Source organism: Oncorhynchus kisutch, linkage group LG6 (assembly GCF_002021735.2).
Source record: "Oncorhynchus kisutch isolate 150728-3 linkage group LG6, Okis_V2, whole genome shotgun sequence".
Classification (NCBI taxonomy): Eukaryota; Metazoa; Chordata; class Actinopteri; order Salmoniformes; family Salmonidae; genus Oncorhynchus; species Oncorhynchus kisutch.
Window position 1 is genome coordinate 30,918,872 of NC_034179.2, and position 11,969 is coordinate 30,930,840.

Consider the following 11,969-nt stretch of genomic DNA (forward strand, 5'->3'; position numbering starts at 1 on the left):
TGGTAAACCAAGTCCATATTATGGCAAGAACAGCTCAAATAAGCAAAGAGTCCATCATTACTTAAAGAAGTTCAGTCAACGCAGAACATTTCAAGTTTCTTCAAATGCAGTTGCAAAAACCATCAAGCACTATGATGAAACTGGATCTTATGAGGACCGCCACAGGAAAGGAAGACCAAGAGTTACCTTGCTGTAGAGGATAAGTTCATTAGAGTTACCAGCCTCAGAAATTGGCAATTTACTGCACCTCAGATTGCACCTCACAGAGTTAAAGTTACAGACACATTTCAACATCAACTGTTCAGAGGAAACTGTGTGAATCAGGCCTTCATGGTCGAATTGCTGCAAAGAAACCACTACTAAAGGAAACCACTACTAAACTGCATTGTTGGTTAGGGGCTTGTAAGTAAGAATTTCACTGTAAGGTTGTTGTATTCGGCACATGTGACAAATCAAATTTGATTTGATTTTAAAGGACACCAATAAGGAGAAGAGATTTGCTTTGGCCAAGAAACATGAGCAATAGACATTAGACTGGTGTAAATCGGTCCTTTGGTCTGATGAGTACAAATTGGAGATTTTTGGTTCCAACTGCCGTGTCTTTGTGAGACGCAGAGTAGGTGAACGGATGATCTCCGCATGTGGGGTTCCCACCATGAAGCATGGAGGAGGAGGTGTGATGGTGCTTTGCTGGTGACACTGTCAGTGATTTATTTAGAATTCAACACACTTAACCAGCATGGCTACCACAGCATTCTGCAGCAATACACCATCCCATCTGGTTTGCGTGTAGTGGGACTATAATTTGCTATTCCAACAGGACAATGACCCAACACACCTCCAGGCTGTATTTGACCAATTAGAGTGATGGAGTACTGCATTTGAATACCTGGCCTCCACAATCACCCAACCTCAACCCAATTGAGATGTTTTGAGATGAGTTGAACCACAGAGTGAAGGAAATGCAGCCAACAAGTGCTCAGTATATGTGGGAACTCCTTCAAGACTGTTGGAAAAGCATTCCAGGAGAAGCTGATTGAGAGAATGCTAAGAGTCTGCAAAGCTGTCATCAAGGCAAAGGGTGGCTACTTTGAAGAATCTAAAATGTAAAATATATTTTGATTTGTTTAACACTTGTTTGGTTATTACAGCTGAAGTCGGAAGTTTACATACACTTTAGCCAAATCAATTTAAACTCAGTTTTTCACAATTACGGACATTTAATCAGAGTACAAATTCCCTGTCTTAGGTCAAGAATGTGAAATGTCAGAATAATAGTAGAGAGAATGATTTATTTCAGCTTTTATTTCTTTCATCACATTCCCAGTGGGTCAGAAGTTTACATACACTCAATTAGTATTTGGTAGTATTGCCTTTAAATTGTTGATTTGGGTCAAATGTTTTGGGTAGCCTTCCATAAGCTTCCTACAATAATTTGGGTGAATTTTGGCCCATTTCCTCCTGACAGAGCTGATGTAACTGAGTCAGGTTGTAGGCCTCCTTGCTCGCACACGCTTTTTCAGTTCAGCCCACACATTTTCTATAGGATTGAAGTCAGGGCTTTGTGATGGCCACTCCAATACCTTGACTTTTTTTGTCCTTAAGCCATTTTGCCACAACTTTGGAAGTATGCTTGGGGTCATTGTCCATTTGGAAGACCCATTTGCGACCAAGCTTTAACTTCCTGACTGATGTCTTGAGATGTTGCTTCAATATATCCACATAATTTTCCTGCCTCATGATGCCATTTATTTTGTGAAGTGCACCAGTCCTTCCTGCAGCAAAGCACGCCCACAACATGATGCTGCCACCCCCGTGCTTCACGGTTGAGATGATGTTCGCTTGGCTTGCAAGCCTCCCCCTTTTTCTTCCAAACATAACGATGGTCATTATGGCCAAACAGTTCTATTTTGTTTCATCAGACCAGAGGACATTTCTCTAAAAAGTACGATCTTTGTCCCCATGTGCAGTTGCAAACCATAGTCTGGATTGTTTATGGCGGTTTTTGAGCAGTGGCTTCTTCCTTGCTGAGTGGCCTTTCAGGTTATGTTGATATAGGTCTCGTTTAACTATGTCAATTAGCCTATCAGAAGATTCTAAAGCCATGACATAATTTTCTGGAATTTCCCAAGCTGTTTAAAGGCACAGTCAACTTAGTGTATGTGAACTTCTGACCCACTGGAATTGTGATACAGTGAATTATAAGTGAAATAATCTGTCTGTAAATTGTTGGAAGAATTACTTGTGTCATGTACAAAGTAGATGTCCTAACCGACTTGCCAAAACTATATCTTGTTAACAAGATATTTGTGGAGCGGTCGAAAAACAAATTTTAATGACTCCAACCTAAGTGTATGTAAACTTCCGACTTCAACTATACATGCTTCCATATATGTTATTTCATAGTTTTGATGTCTTCACTATTATTTTACAATGTAGAAAATGGTAAAAATGAAAAAAAACCCTTGAATGAGTAGGTGTGTCCAAACCTTTCACTGGTACTGTATATCTGTCTCTAAGTGAAGCAGAGCACTAGCGTAGGGGTTATGCTGACCTCAGGCTGTAGAATGTGTATTGGAGAAGGAGAGTTCAACGATGAGTTAATGGTATAGGAGAGGGTGATCACTATGAAGTAATGGTATAGGAAAAGGTGATCACTGTGAGGTGATGGTAAAGGGGGGGGGGGTGTTCACTATGAGATAATGGTATAGGAGAGGGTGATCTCTATGAGGTAATGGTATAGGGGAGGGGGATCACTATGAGGTAATGGTATTGGAGAGAAAACGATGGGGTTATGGTATGGGACAGAAAACTATGGGGTAATGGTATAGGAGAGAAAACTATGGGGTAATGGTATAGGAGAGAAAACTATGGGGTAATGGTATAGGAGAGAAAACTATGGGGTAATGGTATGGGAGAGAAAACTATGAGGTAATGGTATAGGAGAGAAAACTATGGTGTAATGGTATAGGAGAGAAAACTATGGGGTAATGGTATAGGAGAGAAAACTATGGGGTAATGGTATAGGAGAGAAAACTATGTGGTAATGGTATGGGACAGAAAACTATGGGGTAATGGTATGGGAATGAAAACTATGGGGTAATGGTATGGGACAGAAAACTATGGGGTAATGGTATGGGAGAGAAAACTATGGGGTAATGGTATAGGAGAGAAAACTATGGGGTAATGGTATAGGAGAGAAAACTATGTGGTAATGGTATGGGACAGAAAACTATGGGGTAATGGTATGGGAATGAAAACTATGGGGTAATGGTATGGGACAGAAAACTATGGGGTAATGGTATGGGAGAGAAAACTATGGGGTAATGGTATAGGAGAGAAAACTATGGGGTAATGGTATAGGAGAGAAAACTATGTGGTAATGGTATGGGACAGAAAACTATGGGGTAATGGTATGGGAATGAAAACTATGGGGTAATGGTATGGGACAGAAAACTATGGGGTAATGGTATAGGAGAGAAAACTATGTGGTAATGGTATGGGACAGAAAACTATGGGGTAATGGTATGGGACAGAAAACTATGGGGTAATGGTATGGGAATGAAAACTATGGGGTAATGGTATGGGAATGAAAACTATGGGGTAATGGTATGGGAGAGAAAACTATGGGGTAATGGTATGGGAATGAAAACTATGGGGTAATGGTATGGGAATGAAAACTATGGGGTAATGGTATGGGACAGAAAACTATGTGGTAATGGTATGGGACAGAAAACTATGGGGTAATGGTATGGGACAGAAAACTATGGGGTAATGGTATGGGACAGAAAACTATGTGGTAATGGTATGGGACAGAAAACTATGGGGTAATGGTATGGGACAGAAAACTATGGGGTAATGGTATGGGACAGAAAACTATGGGGTAATGGTATGGGAATGAAAACTATGGGGTAATGGTATGGGACAGAAAACTATGTGGTAATGGTATGGGACAGAAAACTATGGGGTAATGGTATGGGACAGAAAACTATGTGGTAATGGTATGGGACAGAAAACTATGGGGTAATGGTATGGGAGAGAAAACTATGCAGGAGAAACGGTGGGAAAGCAGGGAGAAGCAGGTAAAAGAGAATGATAAAAATAAAGGTGTTAGCTGAGCTATAGATATTGTGCTAGAAGAATGCAGAAACAAACAAGCCCTTCTATTTTACATTCTTATCTTACGATGTTGTATTGCATGCACATGGGCTATATCATTAGGATGTTGGCTGTGAGTCAAGACAACATGTCATTATGAGCGGAATATGCTTATCCTTATCATAGTTAATTAACAACCAGGTCTGAAGGATTGCTGTTAGGAGATTGTATTTTATGGGCAATTCCACAGCAGCTTAGTCCAAATATATTTTTAGGTACCACAGAGTGCTCTGGCAATTCTCACTTCATTGGGAGGAAGGATGTTTAACATGCTTTTTACATTTGTATCACAACCCATTTTTTGAGAAAATCATGATGATAGTGACCATTTTAGGCCTTTTTTAGAGCTATACAGGCCTCCTGTAAGGCCCTATGATCCATGAACCGTACATGATACAGACAACACCTTGGTGTCATACTCCTAACAGTGTGCTATAAAATATGTATGGATATATTCTGAAGTAAACATTTTCACATTAAATGCCCCTTTTTGATTTAGCTTATTTTTAGAACAATATACTCTTAAAACACATCACATTTCCAGAGTGGCTCTCTGCTCCTTCTGAGCAAATGATACATTTTATACATAGAAATGTACATTATAGGTCATTAACCTGTAGGATTGCGCATTTAGCAAATCACCAGCTGAGGGAGTTCTCATTCATGTGTAAAATCGTATTTTAGAATGTAGCGATGCTCCATATTTTAGAGCACACTGTTAGGAGGTGTTGTCTGTATAATGTACAGTTCATGGATCATAGGGCCTTACATGAGGCCTGTATAGCTCTAAAAAAGGCCTAAAATTGTCACTTTAATCATGATTTTCTCAAAAATGGTTTGTGTTACAAATGTAAAAGCATATCAAACATCCTTCCTCCCAATTAAGTTTCTATGTGAGAACTGACAGATTAATCTGAGATACCAAACCTACTTCCAGGCTATGCTATCATGGAATTGCCCTTAAAATCCATACTACACTGTACACACCCATCCAGCTGAACCAGCTTTCCCTCTCTGGGGGGAGTAGGATATTATTAAACACAGATATTATATAGTCATTGATCAGATCCTATTTTAAATTCCTCCATTTTCTAAAGAAAGTACTTATAAACCCATACACTCATTTATCTAGAGTGAAAAGCACACTTGTATATGGTTTGTATCACATACAATTTGATCTAAATAAAAATGTGATCCCTTCAAAACAAATGTATTTTTTTTAATAGAATCTGAGACAGCAATCCCCTTTAACTATGTATACATCTGTAATCTAAAACTTGAAGGCAATACATCATGATGGCTCCACCTGGAAGTATGTCCAGTCCTTCTAGACTTTATTGCCTTATCCACAAAGGCCCTGTGTGTCCATGTGAATACTGATGTAGGTCAAGACAGGAGTATGAACCAGGGCATCAGTATTACACTGTAACAGCAGAGTCTGGGGTATTGTGACACTGCCTGTGTAGAGTGGGAGGGCATGTTAGCTTTCTAACAGTCTGACCATTTGACACTGGAGGGACCTCACAGGAATGTGAAGGCATAAGATAAACAATAACAAGGACATATGCAAATAAAATGTAGGTCTGTTTGGTCATACACAAACACACAAACTCGCGCACGCACACCCAGGCACACACGCACAGCACTCAACACAGAATCCAAAATGATCAGCAAACCATTTTACCATGTACAGGCCTGTAACCACTAGTTATTGAGTAATCAACTACCTGTATGTACCTTGTCTTCCCAATCATCAAGGGCAGCAGTGTGCCAATAAAATGCCAAGCCCAGTCATTATCATCGCTGGGCTGTTAGTGTATCATGGGAATACAGGCCAGAGACTGAAAGAACCTGTCTAGATCCAAATGGCAATTAAACTGGCTGCTGCCTATATGCAAAAAAACAAGTTTGACATATAAACATTTAGAGTCTGACCGATATATCGGTTCATGATCGCCGATATTGGCCTTTTATCGCTATTTCAGTATCGGACGATAATTCAACAGATATTCAATAAATAGGTTGAAAAAAGGGAATGTCATGCTCATCTGAACACTTGCGGCCATTCTCATGATGATTTCATACATTGTGACAATAATGACACAACATTTGAAGCATAGTTATTGGACAATTGCTCTTTTGGAAGGAAACGTACAAGAATTCAGTGTGGAAGAATTACAACATTTAATTTCCCCGCAGTCAAACAGTATAATTGACAGATATTATCGGTATCTGTAAGTTTTGTCCCCCCAAAATAATCGGAATTGGTATCTGTAGGCTACACCCAATTAAGCACGAACCAACACTGATATCTTTTGGACATCTTTCTTTGGTCCTGTCTGGTCCGGCTGTCTTTTTTGGGGGCGGTCCGGACTGGCCTTGAACCAATCATTGACGTCCATGTTTGGTTCAGATTTGGTCCGGTCTGGACAGCCTTGATTTGGCCCAAAAATAGACATCAATGTTTGTTTCAGATTTGGTATGGTCTGGACCAGCCTTGATTTGGCCCAAAAATAGACATCTATAACTGACGTCTTATCAACTTTCATTCAGAACCAATAATGAACCCAATTTCAACGTCCGGGAAATAAGTATTTTAACCTTTCATTCAGAAACTAAAATGAACCTAACTTCAACTTCAAATTCGAAATTAATGACGTCTTTTCAACATAATTTTGCTTACTGGGACTTGTGTAGATTTGCAGGGTTTAGAAGGGCTGCAATTACTTTTGCCTTGCCTAGGGCAGCAGAGTGGCCAAGACCGGGCCTGCACAAAGTAATCTAATTTGGGGGTGAGAGAAAGTTCCTGTGTGTACAGCCGTCTACTAACTTGCCTACATTTTCCTTAGTTATGCAAGCAGAAGATTAGAAGATAAGTGATTATCTTAGTCCCTCAGGGCAACAAAGCTGACTGAAATTTGTTTTGATACTTTAAATCCTAACATCTTTATAGGAGGAAACTAACATTCACGTTAGAGTGCTGCGGTTTTTCCTTAGTGTGAAGAAAGTAAGAAACCTAGAATTCTGTCTTTCAACCTCAACTCTTCCAGATACAATAACACACATAGGTGTGGTGTGGTTAGGAACAAGCTGGATCAGTCCTCCCTTCACAATGTACCTGAAAATCAGTAGTGATTAATGGATATGTTCTATGTGATTCAGTGAGAAAGGAAAACTGAATCCCTGAAGAACGTTAAGTCTATGGCTGTACGCCCTGAAGCGTCTTGATCTTGGAATTCATGAATGCTTAATTCTATTCTTAAAATATGTTGAATGCAAGCCTGAACAACGTAGGCATGTCACAACACAAAGTGAGATGACAATAACCTAGAACAACTTAAACAAAGACAATATGCAAATATACAAAACTCCTCAGACGCTAAGTATGCCTCTTCAAGTGGCTAAAAAGATATCCTCGGTCAGACACAATCTACACATTAACACACACACATGTACTCACACACTCAGTCACACACACTTTGACATGATCCAAGTTCGCCGTGATGATTATTTGACAAGACAATACTAAACAGGAAATTGAAATGAAAGCCAGGTGATAACAACACCACACATGAATAAAGTTTTTTTTCTCTGTTTTGACAACAGCTATCATCATGGCATCTCTGGTCTGATCAAAAAGAGCTGCCGCCTCTGACCACAGAAAAGGCTTCTTGGTAACAGGGTGGCATGCCGCACCCTAACCTGGCCCCACGCACAGTGTTGCATAAGACTCAATGCTGATGAACAAAGTTCAGCTGTAATACTGGTAGTGTTCTCTATTCATAAAACCAACGGTATCGAAAAGGCCAAACTTTAGTCAAAGGTGTGTGTGTGTGATTGGCTCATTGTTCTGGTAAAGGCGTGTTAAAAGCTCCAAAGCCACTAGGTCAAACTAGGCCAAGCTTAAGTGCTCAATACAATGACCGCACCATTAGGTAATTACCATAGTTCCATAAAAGTTATTTGAGAAACAGCTGTGAACAGGGTCAAGGGTCATAAGCAGTCAATAGACCTGACTCCAGAAATAAAGGTCCAGGCAGGCAAATATATTCCAGGACTGTAGTGTGTGTGTGTTAGCTCTCAGCATTATTTACAGTGTGCTTGCATGACTACTTGCATGAATAATTGACTTAAGTGCAGTGCTGTACACCCACACTGTGAAAACAAAAGATGTTGATTCAACATACAATTGTAAGGCAACCAGCTGCTATTGAGAGTTTGCTCAACAAAATGTTCACACACAAACTTTTTGTTGTGAGTTTGCTCAACATGTTTTTTGTTAAGCAAACTCACAATCCTATCGCAGCTGGTTTCCTTACAATTGTATTTGGAATAAAATTAAAATGGGTGCATGTCAGGTCTTGCGTGTGTCAGTGCATATTTGTGTGTGTGCCCTGTGCAGGTGTGTGTGTGCATGTGTAATTAGATGCTTTCATGTGCACTAAACAGGTTTGCATGTAGGAAGGTGTATGTGTGTGTGTCTGTGTGAAGAGCAGTATGCAAGTAAATTCGATGTGTGTGCAGGTGTGTATAGTCCCTCTCACCACCTCCTCCTCCTCTTCTTCCTCCTCCTCCTCCTCCTCCTCTTCCTCCTCTCCGACACCAGGCTCAGGGCTCTTGATGGAGCTAGATGTCTGGCTGAAGACAGAAGGAGTTTTCCCATCGATATTCTGAAGAAAGCAAAAAAACAGGCACAGGGTCATTAAGAGTGTAGGTTCTAGAATATTACTGGTAGCACTTACTATGTAATTTGTGTTACACATCAAATTTCTAAGAAGGAAAAATACTTGTATTTCTGTGGCACTGGTTTGATGATGAACCTGAAAGTTCAACGAGAAACACTGCTGCAGATAAGAGTGATGACTGGGGCTGCTGAATCAGAGGGGTGTAAGAAGTTGATTTATTATTTAGTTGTAATAAGGTGTGACGGTTGAGCTTGACTAGGTGTGGTTCCGTAACAGGAGTACCCTGTGGGATCCAAGCAAAGACAAGCATTCAGGAAAGCATGCTTCTTTCATCTGTGTGCTTTTCTCAGGCTCAGAGATGCATTTTCAGGCTGGAAGTATAAAGGAGGCTCAAATGTCAAACATCCATTAGTTAGCAATTTTGAAAATTGCGTAGAAATTGGCATACTGGCATTTTCCAGACCTACGACAGGCTCGGCAATTTACCTGTCTAACATCAGCGGTCTTGTTCTGAGGTGAGAGGGGCGGAAATATGAGGTGTGTCCTTAAAAACATGCACCAATATGCCAATTTCAGTGAGCGCAACCAGAGATATTTAAGACCGACCAAAAGCTGGTCTTAGAGGTAGGCCCGCCTAATGTAATTGGTTATGGCATTGATTTTACCAGCTGAGGCACAAACAGTAGCCTTATGTAGGCCTACATCACCAATGTTTTATGAAAATATCACAAACAGCAAAATAGTCAACAGACATTGTTTTTTATTTATTTATATTGGACACGATTTTTGTCCAGCTTCTCTGAAATGTTTAGACCCATTATGTGCAATGCCCATTCCATGAAAGGTGTCAGTGATTGTAGGAAGCATGTTTAGGAACATCAAGTAATTTAAAAATACTTTATCATTTTGATTTTAAAAAAACTCTTCCACTTTCCTCTGTTGGACCAAACTATCAAATCGCGAGAATTTTCTGTCCATGGTGCTGAATCCGCTTGTAGGTTATATTTCCTGTTTGTTTGTTTACCTTTCACGTGGCAAAGGCACTACTGGCCATATCGACAGCGATGGTATGCTATAGCTATATATATATTTGGAAGCAGTAACGGTGAGTGGACAGTCCCCCTTTCTCTTTATATTGGATCTTTTTCCGGGTCCTGTGAAAAGTTTGAATGTGTGTAAAAACCTCCATAGTCTACGTTGTCTTTTAGGCCTAATATTATATGCCCACGGGGAGAAATGATGGTGCCTCTAACTGTAGACATAGCCTATTTAAAACAAGTTGTTGTTACATTTTATTTGAATTATTCACTCTCTTTCAAGGTCTAATTTATAGTGCATGTAATCTTGCTTATTGACAACGTTTGGCATGTCCATGGCTCAGACATAATGCATTTTACAGTAGGCCTATATCAGTGCAAATGGTATGCTAACAATATATTTCCATATTGAAGCCATGCATTTAATGTTAAAAATGATGTTAAACATATTTAGCAAATTAGGGATAGGTCTACATTTTGTTATTTTGTTTCTGTAGGCTATTTAACATACTAGGCTCTATATTGGACTAACATTCAAATTGGAGTGGATGACAACGCAATACATAAAAGACCATAAATGCACAACATGAACAAACCACATATTTAGCCATGGAGCACTTTCTGATTGACCAGTGAGGGGCCAAGCCTCTACAAACCTTCAACTTGTTTATTCATCAAAACCCACCCGTTTCCCGCCACCACCAGCTACACGCCCATAATTCTGGTTGTGAAAATAGCAAAAGTATTTCTGACACACCCCTAGGGTTACCACCAAAGCTTAGATTTACCATTGCATTAGGTTTGTTCAAATGAAGCCCTCAGGGTTATACTGGAGCAAATTGTTGTTCCTTTAGCCTACTGCCAAATCACTATCACAAGCATGTGGCTTTTTTTCTGTACAGCATCAAAGAAAGAATGAATGGTGTAAAGACAATGCACTGGGTAGATTATGATATACCTGTCATGTCGACCTGCACTGACAAACTGTTCTCTTATTTGCACATGGGTGGATTTTCTAATGAGAGCCAAAGATCATCAGTAAGATGATGCTCAAGTGTAAACAGTTCTTACCATTCTTAAAATAAATTATATACAAATATTATAAAATGTTAAACTCATACTCTTTTAGGCATTAACCCCATTTGTTCATTAACCCCATCATACAGTGTGTTGTAATAAACTCACCTCTACATTTTGTTGTCGGTAGATGTCAGATTCTTCCAAACTACTCACGCTGACCCTCTGCATATTCTGCAAATATACAGGTGACACCATTTGCTGCATAACCTGAGGGGCCTGGTTGACCAGTACGTACTGCATCTGCTGCTGCTGCATCGGCTGCTGTACGGGCATCAGGTAGCGCACGGTCTCGTAGCCATTACCGATACCATACTGTACCGGAGCAGGCGAAACACTCATAGTTCTGTAACCGTCGATGTATTGGCCCGAGGATAGAACTGTGGTGGCCGGGTCCGACGAGACGCTGACGGTCCTGTATGATGTGGAGGTATTGTGAATAGACATCTTGCTGCGAAGAATTACGCCCCGACAGAAACTTTGAAAACGGCTATTTACCAAGTTTATCCAAAGTGGCCTTGTTAGACCATGTGTGCTCGCATGCGACCTTTATTATCGAAGACAATCGAACAGCCTACCTCATGAAAAATAGTTGCAGAGTGAAGGCTAAATCAAGTAAGTCCAGTCCCTATGAAACGCTGAACTTCCTTGAAAGAGAAAGTGATTTGCATAATAGACTACGCAACTAAAGCGTTGGAGGGCGGCGATCTATGCAAATGCCTTGCTGACATAGTGTGCCTCGTTCTCAAATCAGATGGAATGTCGCCTACCTGAATGGACGGGAAAATGTAATGTGGGAGGCAACCAATATATACAATACAGGGCAGGCCACAGATACACTGTATACAATTGTAATCTGTATGATTGTTCCAGGTGTTGACCTGTAGGATACTACAGCCTGCGGAGGTGCGTTCGATTTTTGGAAATCCTGCCTTATATATATATTTTTTTTATATATATATATAATGCATAGTCTATTTTGACCTGTGGTACAGTGAGACAATTCTTGTGA

At 40.1% G+C, this 11,969-nt stretch overlaps 1 protein-coding gene across 4 annotated transcripts in view; it reads right to left on the bottom strand.

The window, feature by feature from the left end:
* Positions 1-11,626, bottom strand: part of LOC109892685 (protein POF1B) — a 30,554-nt gene extending 18,928 nt beyond the window's left edge. For 2 of the 4 annotated variants that reach the window (XM_020485398.2, XM_020485396.2), the window contains exons 1-2: positions 11,066-11,620; positions 8,703-8,828 (exon numbers count right to left, since the gene is read on the bottom strand). In XM_020485398.2, coding sequence (XP_020340987.1) covers positions 8,703-8,828; positions 11,066-11,404 — 465 coding nt within the window. In that variant the 5' untranslated portion in view covers positions 11,405-11,620. Of the gene's footprint in view, positions 1-8,702; positions 8,829-11,065 lie in introns of all 4 variants that reach the window. The other 2 variants (XM_020485397.2, XM_031826592.1) reach the window with 2 other exon arrangements.
* Positions 11,627-11,969: the final 343 nt, after the last annotated feature.